Below are 17,015 nucleotides of genomic sequence, written 5' to 3'. Positions count from 1 at the left end.
CTAGGGAGCTATCTAAGTTTTCAACATCATCAGAATTTGGCTGCAGGCCTGGCCGCTGGTTTTAGGCTGTCTCCAGCGATATCCTCCAAATCCCATCCTCTACATCCTTCATTTACAGAATTCTCTACAAGATTCTCTCCTCTATATCTTATTTCTCTCCAACAACGTTCTCTAAATCTCATTCTCTATATATTAAACCCTATATTAGAAACGTATTTTGTTCCAAATTTTTATACGTACGTATTTATCATACCTCAAACGCTATGGACATATTTTATTTTTATTTAATTTAGTGTTTGAAACGTAAAGAAAAAATAGAGAAGAGGAGAGAGAATCTCTATATGTAGAGGAAATCTGCAGTGTTCTCTATTTTAGAGGACCATTTAGAGAACGCTGCTGGAGCAATAGAGAACGGAATCTTTCTCTATATATAGAGTACATAGCCTTAGGCCTCCTCCAAAAGAGATGAGTCTGCTAGCTCACACAAATATTATGTCAACTTTTACCCATGTGGAAGAGAGAGAAAGAAGAGTTATCTCTTGTTCCAGAGATAGTCTCATACATACATCTCTAAATCTAAATCTGTTAGGTTTATACATCTCTAAATCTGTGAGGTTAATATGTAGACCTTTTTAGGTGTACAAGCTAGTATCTATCTAGCTCTATCTGTTGGAAGATTTATCTATGAGATAGCAGCCGACTCTTACCTTTGGAGGAGGCCTTATAGTTGCTTTGTGGGCATTTTGGATTTCCTTGGGAGCTGGATCAGTTTCCAAGACAAAAGCATGTTCTGGTGCCTTGACTTTTTGGCCAGGGTGGTCAAGCCAGCGCCCTTGGCACAGGGGCCTAGCATCTTAGGCTTCTTTTAAATATGATGACCACTAAATTTGTCACAGCTACTTGGGTAGCTTAGAGCAAGTATAACAAGAACATGTAAGCAGGCTGCATGAGTTGCTATACTACATTAGTGCTGAAGTGGAGGAGAGATGAGAGTAGAGAGAAGAGAAGCGGACTGTAAATTTCTAACCGGCTGAAACACATATTTCAAGATACTTTATAAGAGGATGAGGTGGACCATGTATTAATAATATAGTCTATATCAACAGCTACCTATTATACGAGTGGGCTATTATATGAACCTTAAGTGACATGGCACTGAGCTATCTATTATATGAGTGGGCTATTATATGGACTATAAGTGATATGGCATTGGTGTAAAGCTAGCTGCTGACTAAATTATTAGTCTTGCTTTTAGGTAAAGTGTGGCTTGCCACAAAATTAAGATAGATTCCCCTGCCCCTGCCTCTTGTACATGAACTCTCATTTTTTTATTTCGCTTAGAAAAATCATGGCGAAGTTAGTCAAAAAAATGAATGTACACTTGAGCCGAGGGGCTACAAAATTTTTGCCAAGCATGTCTAAAGTTACACATGGCAAAGTTAGTAGGAAATAAACAGCCCCTTCGTCTCTGATAAATTTTATGGCTAGGTCTTGTACCCCTAGGAGGACCTTTGCCTCCAGAAGCACACAAGTAACAATCGTACAAGCTACAAGGTCGCATAGCCGCGTGCGCTCGTTCCGCAAGCCACATTATTGCAACGACGTACTTGTCCGGAAACAGCACGGGATTATCCAACACGTAGGCATATATATCAATCCGGTTGTACTACATATTTTCTTTAGACTATACAGTACAACTCAAGACACTCACAACACTCGCATACTTATCCATATGAATACATGTACACAAATCCTACCTCTATAAGCATTTTTGAAGACTGAGCCGGCAAATCTCGAAATTGACGAAGTCACTACGGACGCCTCGCTGTTGACAGAAACATCGTATATACGCTTGATCACCAAGATTGTTGTACGTTGTTTGCTTAACCACTCGTGTACGCTTTTTATTATCTCCATGTGTACTTCTCTCGATCTATCAATGAGAAAATCAATGCGTGACTCTAGCTACCAACGCTTTCATTTAATTACAACCGCTATCCTAAGCCAAGGTATCATAGGCTAGGATGAAATGAGAACTTGCATGCACGGGTGACTAACATTTTCCAACAGTTCGTTTTCACGTGACCAACAATTTCTCATTTCTAGCATATTTGGATACCTAGCTAACTACTATAACCATAGGAAATAAGTTTGTTAGCAATAATTAATAATTTGGTACTAAAATAGTAGGGAAAGGTACAAATTACATTTTAGCTAAAAAACTGTTTGCCACTCAAGAAAAAGCAATGCTAAGCTAAACAGCACTAAAACTGTTGCCCATTGGTTAAAAACTGTCAAGAAGGGAACAAATCTTATATAGTGAGAAAAACCTCAGACGAAGATCTTGTTAGAAAACCTAACTGTTCCTTTCCTTCCAGACGTCCCCCAGCTGATAACCAAAAATGGCAACAGGAAAAATAATTAAAACCACGTTCGTGCCTATGATGGAAGGACTCCATGTTCCACACGCACCAACCCTAGTTCAATGTCTTGCACCGTACACGGGCCGTACATGGCAATGGCATGCAACGCACGCCCTCGCTGGCCGCCTGATCCCGGCCACAGCACGCTATGACAAGATCATCATCCCTAACCGACGACGCCCCGGGCCCACGCGCAGCCGCACATTAACCGATCGACGGCCACCTATCCATGGCTCTCAAAATCATTGCTGGTTTGGCGCCAAAGAGCCTATAAATTCAAGCGAGCTCACGACGCTTTGATCAAACACACATTCGAGAACATCGTCTCCAATCTCCATCCCGTGAGCTCCTTTTTATTCCTCGAGCAATCGCCGACGGTGCCCTGCGATGGCTCCAGTAGTTGCGATCCTGCTCACCGCCGTCGTGGCTGTCGCGGCGTCGCTGCTTGCGCCGGCGGCGGCCGAGCTGACGCGGGTGGAGCACCCGCCCAAGTCCGAGGGGTCGCTCAGCATCCTTGCCGTCGGTGACTGGGGGCGGCGCGGGCAGTTCAACCAGACCCTGGTTGCCGAGCAGGTAATAACAAAACTGTGACTCTCCGTCGCCATGTACTGATCGATCAGTAACAGTATAAAATTGACTAGGTAATAACCGACGATGATCAAGGAACACAGTGTCGAAATTACACAGTTCATGTGAGCTCTACAGGTAGTCTAGTCTACAAGTAAGGAATTTTTTTTTTAGTTCTACTAAATTGAGTGCCGGGCAAGCAAGAAAATGAACCTTGCATGGTGATTGTGCAAGCAGACCACATTTAGAAATGGAAATGTGGCATAAGCACGTGTTCTTACTGATGATATTTATGAACCTGCAATTATGAGTAGTATTAACACTGGGGTTAGTTGCGAACAGCGCTAACATGTTCGGTTGCTCCTCATGATTGTTAGTAACAACTCCTGGAAATAAAAATTGCAAACATATATATCACCTGTCTCAAACAGATTAAGTGGTTAGCTTGATATGGTCGGAGGTTATTTGTTCTCCTTTATTTCTTTATTTTGTCCGATTAGAGATTTTTAACGAGGTGGATCAAATAGAGTTGTTGGGCGGCGGTGACAATGCACATACATACCATTATTACCATTAACCAAAGTTTTTTTCCATCATACATAACAATGTAAGGGTGGATAAACTTCATGCAACAGTTATCAGGATGGTATAGGAATGGCTCTGGTTCCATCTGGATATATAGCACCATTAGCATTCATGCCATGACCTATTAGACCAGCCTCCTTCATGGCAATGCAGCGGACCTCATGGCCTTGCATTGCACGCACACTAGTCTATGGAGCACGCAGCATCGGAACCAGAACACCATTTACTTTTTTACTTGCCACCATGCTTATAATAGATCCTCCGCAAAAATGGTTATCAGACTGAAATTATCTTGATTTGGAACCCTCATTTCCACACAATGAGAACTTTGTACAATAATTGTACAAATATAATAAAAAAAATCCTGCTGGTTGCGTACGTACTTCGTGTTCCATGTCGCCTGCCTTTATTTTGTCAATGATGTTGTGGAGGTTAGTTACTACCATTCATAATTGCACGAGACAATCCTCTTTGAAATGGCGTCCCGTACAGGGTGCAAGTTTGTATCTCTAGACTTCTTTGGTTTTTCTCCTTCTAATTAATAATGTAACATGCAGCTCTTCTGCCGGTTCGTTTCAAAAAAAAAATCCTCTTTCGAATAAACCAAGTGAGCTGGTAGAAAATCACCCCGGTAATCCACGTGCGTTGGTCCCGGGGAGTACTTGAAGCTATATAGTGTGGTCATGGCTCCCCGTTCATTAGACGCCAGTCATTATCACATCGTTAACTAGCTTGGGTACGATGGCACTGCTCTTCCGTTTGAACGGTTACAAACCACCAATTATTGTTTCCCAGCCAACAAGTAATGTTGCAGGACATATCCATGTGTGTTCAACACTTCGAGTGCCTATTAGCTTCTAGACCTGAATTGTGTGTCTACACATGTGCCTGCAGATGGGATTGGTGGGGGAGAAGCTGGACATCGACTTCGTCATCTCCACCGGCGACAACATCTACGACGACGGCATCGCCAACACCAGCGACCCGCTCTTCAAGGAGTGCTTCACCAACATCTACACCGCCCAGAGCCTCCAGAAGCCTTGGTACATCGGTATGTAATGCACTCGATCTGTATTCACATGTTACTCGACCACACACATTGCGTGCATGCCAAGATCCAGTGATGCCGCCTTGAGAGCTCAGACGATCTCTTCTTAATAAAAAAGCAAGAGTGCTGATCCTGTTCTGTGACATGCTTTGTCAGTCCTTGGCAACCATGACTACACCGGCAACGCGCTGGCGCAGCAAGACCCCGCCATCCGCGAAGTGGACAGCCGGTACCTCGCCATTGCTAAGTCCTTCATCGTCAACTCAGGTCAGCATGCAGATGATGCAGCTCATGGGTGCCTAAGTGTACAGATCCTGAACTTAGGACACTGGTAGTGTGTACACTTAGTTTTGCAATGATAACTGCATGTCAAAAGTTTGCAGCTTTGATGTTTTACACAACATGATGAACAGTCATTGACATTTTTTTTACATCGAAAAGAAATCGCGGACTTCTTCCTCGTCGACACGTCGCCGTTCTACCTCAAGTACTGGAACAGCAGCAAGTACGATTGGAGAAACGTAGCTCCTCGCGACACCTACATCGAAACCCTCCTCAAGGTATACGCATACTAGCTAGTTGCTTGCTGTTAATACGATATCTGAATCTTGATCTCTTTGCCAGGACCTGGACGACGCGCTGACGCAATCCGAGGCGCCCTGGAAGATCGTCGTCGGCCACCACCCCATCAGCAGCGGCTGCGAGCATGGGAACACCACTGAGCTCCAGCAGCTGCTCCGGCCCATCCTCGAGGCATGCATTTTGTCCATCACTTCGTCGTCTCTCTTAGTTTTGCCTGTCGATCTGGACAGGTTACTAGTATTAGTACTAGCTGCATGCTGTTCCAGCAAGATGAACTCTGAAACTTTTTTTGTTTGGTACGCCATGGTAACGCAATGCAGGCGCGCGGTGTTGATATGTACGTGAACGGCCATGACCACTGCCTCCAGCACATCAGCAGCAGGAACAGGTGAGCTCTCTCTATACGAATATCGTCGTCAAATATAGTAGTAAATTTCCATTGTTCTGCTCTGATAAAAGGTATATTTGTATTCTTCTGTTCTTGAGACAAAAATAGTAATTTTTCATTGTTGTTTAATTTCTGGGGGAAAAATAAAAATGCAGCCCTGTTCAGTTTATGACGAGCGGCGGCGGGTCCAAGGCATGGGCAGGCAAGTTCAAGACCACCTCGGACAAGATCGAGTTCATCTACGACGGGCAGGGGTTCATGTCGATGCAGCTGAGCAAGACGGAGGCGCACCTCGTCTTCTACGACGTCGCCGGCAACGTCCTGCACACCTATGACAGCACCAAGACCGAAGATGATGAGCACTAGCTACCTAGCTGGCTAGATCCTATTGATTAATTAAATGTTTGTCTGAATTAATTGGGAAGCAGTTCGTGTGTGTGTGTGTATGTGTTTGTTGTTGTGTATGTGCAGAAGAGAAAATTGTATCTTCCGTGGAATTAATAAGTTAATCAAATTATTTTGCAAGCGTTGATGGTGCAAATGCTGCTAGATTGGTAGCGTCTATAAACGACAAAAGGTATACTGATTATCATTGCTGGTTCTTTTTTGGATTGTGTCAAAACATGACAATGATGCATAGAGTACTCCCTCCCTCTCAAAATATAACAAGTTTTAAGTTTGTCATCATCAGTCAAACATTTTTAATCCTATCGCTATGAATAACAAAAAAATCATAAACATTGGCAACGTAAAAATGATGTTAATATATTAATCGTGAAACCAAATATCACATCATGTTACTTTTTCTATTTGAAACAAATTAATTTTAGAGATATTTTTGGTCAAAGATAAAAATATTTGACCTAGGACAAACCTAAACTACTGTTTTATAGGATGGATTATGGTGTCAGGTGTTCCAAGTACATAAAGGTGGTTTGAAGGTCATAAACAGCAACACAAGTATTAATCATCAAATATATGTGTACCATACTTAAGTAGCGCAAGTGTGGTGAAAACAAACTCAAGTTATTGGGACAAAAATGAAGCAGAAATTTAATGAGTAGAACTCAGAAAAGTTTAGAGCGCTGCTGTGCATTTTCTTCATTCATTTCTGCATTAGCGTTTACTTTAGCTATTCGTTTACATCTACAAGAACGAACATCCAATCAACCCTTTCATTTACAATCTGAGGCATTGTTTGTAACAATTTTTATGAATGAACCAAACATGAGCTGTACCTTCTTGTCAAAAGGTCACTGGCCATTAAAACTTAATATTATTGTTACTATGCCGCACCTCCCTTTGAGCTTTGCTGCATGACGAACTAAACAAGGAACAACTCCATCCAAATTAAATCCATTGTCCTTGTAGATGTACTTTCTAAGAACCTAACCTTTCGTTGTTTCCAATCAAACTGGTGGCATGCACGCAGAGGACTTGTATATATAAATACTTATGGAAACAAGTAAAGTTGCATTTCAAGTAGTACATAGTACCTCAGATCAAAGCCAGGAATGGCCCTCTCAGCTCGAACTCTCGGTGTGGCAGCCCTAGTCCTTCGGGTCATCACGCTCGGCCTCCTCACAGCTTCCCTCGCCATCTTGGCAGCAGCAAGAGTTCACCGTGATGCTGTATACTTTGGTGGTGTATTACTTCAACCATCATATGACTTCACCTTCAAGGATCGTTACACATACAGGTGAGGTTTTGGATGACACGGCAAGTCTACTTTTACATTACCAAAATCTGCATTGGTCTGGTGAATCTCATGCCCTGTTTATGGGGGTTCATATTGCCCAATATTTGAAGTTATAAAATCTTTTCTCCCTATCATGGTCATTTGAACTGTCTACTCTATATGCTCCACCAAGTTACTTTAATTTAATTATGTTTATCAAATTTTAAATCTAGGTATGTCTTTTCTGTGGCTACCATTGGATGTGCCTACACTCTGCTGTTAGTTCCACTGGCAGCGGTTGTTGCTGTGCAGGGAAGGGGGATTGGAGGCACCAGTTTTGTGAGGTTCCTCATCTTCACTGACGTTGTAAGCATTCGGTGACTTTATTGTTCATTAGTGGACTCATTAAAATCATTACAAGACATGATCACACACTAATAGCATGTATTTCATGAGGTCAAGCTTTTAAATAGGTATAAGGTTTAATCTTTTTATTGTCTAAACAAATAATCAAAAGATGGTTGACATGATTCTACTTGTTCTTAAGTTGAATGAATGCATTGTTCAGGTTTTTTGTGCACTATTTTCCACGGGAGGCGCCGCAGGGCTAGGCTACGTATTTGGTTACCAACTTCATGAGCAAGGAGAACCTATCCGTAAATTCTTATACATGGTTGATGCCTCATGTGGCTTACTATTGGGCGCCGCCATCTCCACGGTGGTCATGATCATGATTTCAGTTTACATGAAGTGATAATAGTGGTCTACTTACATCGACATGGTGAAATTCTATTAATAAGGGTGTTTTTCCATTCCTTTCTCATGGCTATGGGAGCAAAATATATCGTTTAGTGATTGTTACAAGGTATGCACTTGTGACTCCAATTGAGCATCAACAATGACGCATGTGTGACTCTTCACCGAGTTCTATGATAGAAAGGTACAAATTAAATTCCATTTTGATGAGTGGTATTGTGATGAGATCTTGTGTCTTCCAATCTCTTGAGAATTGGAGGACACAGATCCATATTACGTATATAGGACCTTTGCCTTTATTAACCTCAAGAGGTATGACGACCATAATAATATTTACTGATATCTCTTTGAGATTAAGAAATAGACATTGCGAACTGGGCGTAGCTCAGCTGGTAAGATTACTTATGGTGGAACCCGTCACCTGAATTCGAGTTCTAGACTCATACCGTATGAGTGCTCGTATTTTTCTGAATTTATTTTAAAATTTAATCGGCGCTATTTTTTCGGTGGTAGGCAAACGTAGAGATTTCTTTTAACAGTCCTACAACGAGCTTATCTCTTCACATCTTCCAATTCATTTTTTTAAATTTGTATGGGACCCACCTCGTCCTCATCACCCATCTTGGGGAACAAGCCAAGACAGACCGCGAGCTTGCTGCACCGCCCAAGATGGCCTTGCCGCCGGAGCTCGTCACACCACCCGAAGCTTGTCTCGCCAGCAAGAAAACCGTGCAAGCGCTCGGCGGTCGCATGAGCGACAAGCTCACTCTCTCTCCTCTTTTCTCTCCACCACATCGGAATTGGCTGACGTGTCTTCGGGATACCACGAGTCCTTACTGGGCTTGCTCTAACCCACTGAAAAGCAATTTGGTTGTAATTCAAATCATGAGCAACGAATGCATCTCGACACAAATTTTACCAAATTCTTTTACAGGCCAAAAGCCGTGCCAATAATCAATACTCATTCAAATTATGGATCATTTTAGTATTTTCAGATGTATAGTTTTCATCGTGTATCTAAATATGATATATATCTACATATATAGTAGAAAAATACAACAATCTATAACTCGAAATGGAGGAAGCACCCGTACTTCTACTATTACTATGGTATGTCGGTGGCATGTCGGTGCACACGAGCAATGATGAATGCATGCACTCACACTACCGGAGAGGCCAGATTTGCCGAGGGTGAAAGATTTGCCGAGAGCTTTATTTCGGGCACTCGGCAAAGAGGCTGTTTGCCGAGAGTCGCTCTCGGCAAACAAAACCACTCGGTAAACATATTATTTGCCGAGAGCCTAACCCTCGGCAAACAGATACACTCGGCAAACAGATACCCTAAACCCTAAACCCTAAACGCCGTTATCTTTGCCGAGTGCTACATTTTTAACACTCGGCAAAGGATGTTATTTGCCGAGTGTCAGCTGACCGACACTCGGCAAATAAAATATTTTTTTGGCTGGATGAGAGATCCTGGCGGACTGTCCGCCAGTACTGGCGGACAGTCCGCCAGGACCTCTCGGGGTCAGCCAGCAGAACTTATCATTTTTCTTCCATCCAACTATCTCTTCGTGGGCCCATCGTGTTATGTCCGTGGGAGGCTGTCAAAAACCCTCTACACCTCTTGGATGAAGCTCCTCTATCTCTCTTCATCCACATAACACAACTAGCCCCTCTCACTCTCTCTTCCTTCCCCACGGACAACACCCCCCATTGCCCCCCATTGTCCGTGGAGCCAAGGATTCGGTTCCTCCGCAAGGTCCACGGCGAAGGAGCCCCTCCACAGGCTGCAAGAACCTTCTCCCCTCGTTTCCAATCCTTTGGAAGCACTTCCATTCATCCTAGGGCAAGAACAAGGTATATGCAATCCTCCATCGATCTCTCTACTCGATGCATATCTTGAGGAATGCTTTTAGCTATTGTTTCCTGCTAGGTAGAGGATGCTATTCCTTGAAAATCTTGAAGAATGGATGGCTAAATCTTTAGTTCACATGTTCATGTTCATTTCATAACCTAAACCTTTATTCAAGTCGATCTCCCAATCTATCCACTCATTGTTGTTCAAAATTTAAGTCTAGGCTTCCATTATCATCTACAATGTGCCTACAAAGTTTGAGCCCCATTGGATTAATTCTTGACATCACATGTTTTCGCGGGAACATTCAAAACCGAGATGTCCTGGCGGACAGTCCGCCAGTACTGGCGGACTGTCCGTCAGGACCTCTCAGTCTTGATTTTTACTGCATAATCCTTTGTTTGTATCCACCCGTTCTTTCATTACTTCTAATCAAGCTGTATACTTCCTATACATGTACAGATGGTGCATGAGAGGAGGACCAAGTTCTTGCATGATCCCGTCTCCAACTCCGATTCCGACGAAATTGAAGTCGTTCCTCCACCTAAGCGCAAAAGGAAGCCAACGCCCAAAATTTCAATGAGTCGAGCTGGGCAAATGGGCGGTCCTAGCCATGCGGCACCCAGGCGTAGCTACCAAAGAGCTGCTCAACCACAAGGTGATGTGCCTCAAGAGGAGGTTCCTATCTTTGATGAGTACCCTCCACTCCAACCCTACCGGAAGTATATCATGCACAGACCGGAGTACACAAGGATCAACTTCGGTGACCCTGGAGTGAAGCGAGTGGATTACACCACAAAGCAAAGAGGTGCTGCATTTAAGGAAAGAAAGGAAAATCCTTATGATTATGAGAAGTACATCACGGATAGGAGGTTTTGGAGCAAATTTCAAGCTGATTGGTACATATCCGTCTTTATTGAGAAGAAGAATGCTATCACCGTCTCCAAGTACATCAATTGGGATGAAATGAGTGAGAAAAATAATCCAACCTTTGACTTGGTCATACGTGAATGTGAGAGGAAACACCTCTATGAATTCTTGGCCCTCAATCAAGATTGGAACAATGAGTTGGTTGCTCAATTTTGCTCCACTGCTTGGTTTGAAGGTGAGGGCAAGAATTCCTTTATTCACTTCAATCTTCAAGGGCGCGCCTTCTGGGTTTCATACAAGCAATTTGCTACTATCCTTAAGCTTGATGACACTCTAGATGAGATGGAAATTCACGATGACATCAATCCAACGGATGAAGCTCTTATGACTCTCTATCGGGATGAGGATCCGGATATAACGACGACTCATAGACTACGTCCATATATGGAGATCATGAACAGGCTATTCCGGGAGACCTTGACTCCCAAGAGGGGTGATCGCACCAAGATTCATGGTACGGTCAAGAACCTTCTTCTAGCTATGGACTTTGATCACCCGCCCTTTAGTGTCTTTCACTTTTTCTGGACGGAGTTGAGGTACATGCTCCATCATGGCAGTAATCCAGTTATCTACGCTCCATACATTTAAAGGATGATTAATGCCGTGACTGGAATGGAGTTTGGATATGATGCGGTCCATGCCCCATATTGCCCACAGCCTCCCAAGGAGCAAGAGTTTCCACCAGAGGGCGAGTCTCCCCCATCAGCTCACTCTCCACCCCAGCCCACTATGGATATGCCCTCCACCTCGGCGATGCCTTCCTCTTCTAGGACTCGTCCTCGCAGGAAAGGCAATGCCTTTATTTCTGGCTTGAAAGCTCTCTTCAAAGTATGCCGCAACACCAACGATGTAGTTCGTGCTCACGCTCGGGCAAATCAGCAGAGTATCAACAGGATTGAGCGCCACCTTGGCATTGAGGAGACGGATTGGCCCTCATTTCCGCCTTCTCCTCCTAGGGACTTTCCAGCTGCGTGGGAGCATTATGATGTAGGTGCTGATGATGATGATGATGATGATGATGAGGATGATGAGTGATTACTGCTCCGAGCTTCCATTTGTCTTTTCTCTTTTTGGTGTTTGATGCCAAAGGGGGAGAAGATTGTATCCTAGCATTCCTAGCATTCTTATCTTTCCATCCTTTAGAGTCGTTGTGCGACTTTGGATCTATGTGAGACTTGGCTTGTATCGTATTTGAACTAAGTTGGCTTGTAATTTCTAATTTCTTTTTATGGATGATGTTTGGATGGTTGTGATCTTATTGCTTTTCTATGTTTGTGAAATCATGTGATATTACATTATCTTGGTTTTATCTCATCATGATGCTTTGACTTTATTTGGTTTGCTCATTCTGAAATGAAGCCAACCCATGCCTTGAACAGAAAAATGCAAACCCGACGATTCGTTAAAATTGGAGAACGGTACCAGTTCAAGAAATGTGGTTCAAGCGAAGATAATTCTTTGTTTTATATTTTCTTTAGTCTAGGTATACCGTACTATCAAGGGGGATGTGGAAAGTGTGTGGTAGAACACAAATAAATCAAATCCGGAACCCATGCCTTGAACAGAAAAATGCAAACCCGAGTGGTCCTGGCGGACTGTCCGCCAGTCCTGGCGGACAGTCCGCCAGGACACTTAAAAACAGCATAACGGCTAGTTTTTAGTGAGGCTCTGTATATATCCCTTCGACCCCAACGGGAAATCCACCCTGCCAAACTGCATAAGCTTAGCCTCAAGCACCTTCTAAGCACTCCAAAACTCCCCAAAGTGAAACCCTAGCTTCCCCACTCCAAATCCTTAGTCTAGGGTTGGGTTTGAGCAAGATCCAAGCAAGATTCAAGTTCTTTCCCAAGAGATTCACCAGCTTTGCCGAGGGAGCAAGATCCAAGCAAGATTTAAGCGATTGTTATCACTTTTTAAGCCATTGTGATCGCTTTGGCTGATCAGCAAATGAGGAGTCCAAATTTCTTAGCCTCAGTAGCCATGGAGGCCCAGGCACCCCGCGCACGCGTGCAGCAGGAACTGCCGCAGCGACCAAGATGCTCATGTTTTTCCATCGACGTCGCGTTAGCTAGATGCTTCCTGTGCGTGAGAGCTTTTGGGTAAAGGCCTGCTCCATTTATGGCTTTATTATCACAATATTTCCCGATTAACAACGCATCCTCTTCTATCGCTCCTATTAACAGATGAGTGTGAAATTCACCAGTGACACGGACAAACTTTATTCATTGCCTGGATAGAGAGTGTGATGTTGTGTTGTGCAACTTGCTTGCCAATTGGTTGCTCACGTGACAAAGTTATGACTATTTTTTTCTCGTATCCAGTCCAATAATATATATATATATATATATCACAACGGACATCACAGGCAGTTTATATATATATATGACAATACACATTACACACATTTCATATATGACAATACTCATACAAGTCCATACAAATTCATACAAAGTTCATACAAGTTCAAATGTCCCGAGCCAGCATAAATGAACATATACAGTCCATACAAGTTTGGAAACGTTCATACAACTCACTGAGTCGGTGGCGGCGGCGAAGGCGGTGGCGGCGGGACAAACCCGTAAATAGCTTCTAAGGCATAGTCCTTTGCTTCAGAATCTTCAAGTTTCAAGAATATCTGACGGTGCTCCCAATTTAACCTGCATAAATTTAGAACAGAACGAAGTTCTTTGCCTTTGAAACCACACCTCATAGCTTTGTCACAACAATTTTCCATACTCAGTCGACCCATGAAGAGTTGTGCGGCAAATTCTTTATCTTCCATCAGGTTTGAAAAACGTTCACCAATGCTTGAATCTGACTGGCCACTGCTGGTGGACTCTGCGTTGCATGTCATCTTCATCTTCATCTTCTTTCTGGGATTAGGCTCATTGGCTACATTATCATTGTCATCATCATGTGTCGGCGGGGTCTCGACGACATAGTCAGGCGTAACATAGTCAAACACTGCCGCATATGTGAGCCAATGCTCTGAAATATAGTGCTCACCCGCCTGCATAAACCAAAAAAAAACTTGTGGATTGGAAGGGTATTAAGATTAAGCTAAGTTTCGGATTATGATATGGATTGCAATGCTTACCAAATGGAGTTTGACATCATTTTCCAATGCAGTAACATGCTCTTTTATATCATCGATACTCAAGTTGCAACTCACAACTTGTAGAGTTCGTGCAACTTTTTCCAGTACATCAGGATCAGTAGCTCTCCACTGATCATTACTATCCGCAAACTTTATGTTATGCAAAGAAAGAAGGATTCTTTTTCGCGTGTCCATCGGATCAGTTGGAAACCTACAATTTATAATCCAGCTTACTTTTGACTTTCCTGTTCAAAAATAATTATAAGGATGCAGACAAACTTACATTTCATACTCCAGCTCTATCGGTCCACTTAATAATATTAAAAAAAACTTGCGTCAGAACTATTTGGAAATGTGCAAGTAATTTCGTATACAAATTATAAGGACAACTAAACCTTGCAGGTGAGCTTCCACATGATTCCGACTGGGTGTTTTCCTTAACCCTTGCAGGTGAGCTTCTTTTCGACCGGGTGTTCAACTGAAAGAATGAGTCAATAAGTCATTGGGAAATTTGTATGCAAAAAACTTGTTGGATATTTGATTTAGTCCCGCCATGAATCAAGCCAACTGGACCGATTAACTTTGGAACACCTCAATTCAACTAAAACAAACCTGTGTTGGACTGGGCCTTCGAGCTGAGAGCGGCGGTACAGTCGAACACGATTCCTCAGTTGACACTGAACCGGACATACAATGGCTAGTTGTTGAAACTGATGGAACGAAGTCCTGCCAAGAAGGAAATAAAATCCATATACATTATGGATCAATGCAAAAAAAAAGAGATGTCTTATTTTCTAAATACATAGCCGAGAATAATATCAATTGCATATGATACAAGTTTTTATGAACAAAACAACGTGTAATGGCGTAGGTCGAAAACACAGATTTAGGGTCTCATATGGTCGAAAACACAGATTTAGGCTCTCATATGGTCGAAAGCTTATCAGCTCAAAATTGTTTGCCCCCCAAAAAATACAAGTAGCAATACCTATATATTGAACAAGTACAGATCACAGTCCCGGATTGCTCTATTCTCCCAGTTACTCAAGGTGTAAGCCAACCCTACTTAATTCTGGAAAGTCATCATGTAGTTGGCCACAAGGAGCACTCAGCTGATATCACAAGTGCGAAAGGGGTGTTAATTGTTGACTAAAAGCCCCGAGACATGCCTATGGTAAGTTTCTTTCGGTCTCACAAGTTACGAAAATTGTGAGAGCAACATGACACCCAAAGGTAACAGACTACAAGCACTCTCTGCACAGCACAAAGAAATAGCGGTCAGTCAGAACTGAGGGGTCCTGGCGGACAGTCCGCCAGGCCTGGCGGACAGTCCGCCAGGCCCTATCAGTTCTGATTGTTACAGCATAATCCGGTGTTTGTCTCCACCCGTTCTTTCGTTACTTCTAATCAAGCAAAGAGAAAATAGGGAGATTATTAAAAAAAATCAACATGCCTTGGTTACCAATCAGTCACTGAATAATATAGCTTCTTGCTGGATCAGCCTTTTTAGATAATCAACCTGAAATCAACATGCATAAGGTGGGATGCGAGTGGTAATAGAGAAACAAGTAGCGAGATCTTTAAAATGAATGACTTGTGTGCAACTACATTGAAAAGTCAGAGGCCGCCATTCTCAGCACACGCCGGGCGGCGGGGCGGCGGCGGCGGCGGCGGCGGGGGCGTAGGCCGGGGGCAAGGCTGCGGCGGGGGCGCCGGCCGGGGCCGCGGGGCGGGAGAGCGGCGGCTGCGCGGGCGGCGGCCGGGAACGCGGGCGGGGGTGCGGGCCGGGTGGGGGCGCGGCGCGGGCCGGGCGGGGGCGCGTGCGGGCGGCGCGCGGCGCGGGCGCCGGCGGCGGCCGGGAACGCGGGCGGGGGAGCGGCGGCGGCGCGGCGGGGGCGCGGGCCGGGCGGGGGCGGGGGCGGGGGCGGGGCGGCGGCGGCGGCGGCGGGGGCGGGGCGGCGCGGCGGCGGCGGGGGCGGGGGCGGGGCGGCGCGGGCGCTTTGCCGGGCGGGGGCGCGGCGCGGCGGGCGGGCGGGCGCGGGCGGGCGCGGGCGGGGGCGCGTGCGGGCGGCGGGGCGCGGACGGGGGCGCGTGCGGGCGGCGGGGGCGCGGCGCGGCGCGTGCGGGCGCGGGCGGGGGCGCGTGCGGGCGGCGGGGGCGCGGACGGGGGCGCGTGCGGGCGGCGGGGGCGCGGGCCGGGCGGGGGCGCGGGGCGGGGGAGTGGCGGCGGCGCAGCGGGCCCGGGGGCGGGGGCGGCGGCTCAATCGAAGGTAGCTAGCGGGGCCGGGGGCGGGGGCTTTGCCGAGTGCCGCGGATCGGAGGCACTCGGCAAACATGGGGTTTTGCCGAGCGCCAGATCTAGGGCACTCGGCAAACAAGCGGGTTTATCTCGCCCGCCCACCGCACGCCTGCCCACGCCCGCCCGCACGCCGCCGCCCACGCCCCCGCCCGCCGCCGCCCACGCACACGCCCACGCCCACGGCCGCCGCCCGCCGCCGCCCGCTGCCCGCCGCGCCCGCCCGCCCGCCGCGCCGCCCACGCCCACGCCGCCCGCGCCCGCGCCGCGCCCGCGCCGCCCCCGCCGCCCGCGCCCGCGCCGCCCCCGCCGCCCACGCCCACGCCGCCCCCGCCCGCGCCGCGCCCGCGCCGCCCCCGCCGCGCCGCGCCCGCCCGCCCACGCCCACGCCGCCACGCCCGCCCCCACGCCCACGCCCACGCCGCCGCGCCCGCCGCCCACGCGCACGCCGCCGCGCCCGCCCGCCCACGCCGCTGAAGCCCGCCCACGCCGCCGCGCCCGCCCACGCCCACGCCCGCCCGCCGCCGAGGCCGTGGGCTCGCCGCACCGAGGCCGCTGGCTCGCCGCTCCGAGGCCGCGGGCTCGCCGCCCCGAGGCCACCGACGCCGCTGGTCACACCCCGACGCCGCTGCTCCCACACAGCAGTCTTCCCAACGCCGTCGTCTCGCCGGGGAGCGCTCCTCGGGTGCTGTCGCCGACCGTCCGTCCGCCACCGGCAACGTCGCCTCCAGTCTAGGTGACGACCCCGCCTTGCTAGTACATAAGATGATTGCAATGCTTGTGAAGTATGTGTTCGCGTATGCCCGA

The 17,015-nt window shown here is 46.7% G+C and overlaps 1 protein-coding gene across 2 annotated transcripts; it reads left to right on the top strand.

Moving 5' to 3' along the window:
* Positions 1 to 2,745: 2,745 nt before the first annotated feature.
* Positions 2,746 to 6,092, top strand: LOC112903006 (purple acid phosphatase 4-like). 2 transcript variants are annotated; one of them, XM_025972212.1, is made up of 7 exons: positions 2,746 to 2,996; positions 4,470 to 4,626; positions 4,780 to 4,890; positions 5,065 to 5,183; positions 5,248 to 5,376; positions 5,526 to 5,593; positions 5,749 to 6,092. In XM_025972212.1, the coding sequence occupies exons 1-7, from the start codon at positions 2,811 to 2,813 to the stop codon at positions 5,957 to 5,959; spliced, it is 981 nt and encodes a 326-aa protein (XP_025827997.1). In that variant the 5' UTR covers positions 2,746 to 2,810; the 3' UTR covers positions 5,960 to 6,092. The 2 variants fall into 2 exon arrangements, with proteins under 2 accessions (XP_025827997.1, XP_025827998.1); XM_025972213.1 differs by lacking the exon at positions 2,746 to 2,996 and adding an exon at positions 3,096 to 3,128.
* The last annotated feature ends 10,923 nt before the right edge of the window (positions 6,093 to 17,015 follow it).

The sequence above is a fragment of the Panicum hallii genome, chromosome 8, assembly GCF_002211085.1.
Source record: "Panicum hallii strain FIL2 chromosome 8, PHallii_v3.1, whole genome shotgun sequence".
Taxonomy (NCBI): domain Eukaryota; kingdom Viridiplantae; phylum Streptophyta; class Magnoliopsida; order Poales; family Poaceae; genus Panicum; species Panicum hallii.
Note: the sequence above shows the minus strand (reverse complement) of the source record. Positions and strands in the feature narration are given on the sequence as shown.

What these genes read in the sequence shown, in the direction of transcription:
- LOC112903006 (XM_025972212.1), top strand. Translation starts at nt 2,811, where the DNA reads ATGGCTCCAGTAGTTGCGATCCTGCTCACCGCCGTCGTGGCTGTCGCG. An exon ending in CCAGAAGCCTTGGTACATCG is followed by an intron (nt 4,627 to 4,779) that starts GTATGTAATGCA and finishes ATGCTTTGTCAG; the next exon opens with TCCTTGGCAACCATGACTAC. An exon ending in CACATCAGCAGCAGGAACAG is followed by an intron (nt 5,594 to 5,748) that starts GTGAGCTCTCTC and finishes ATAAAAATGCAG; the next exon opens with CCCTGTTCAGTTTATGACGA.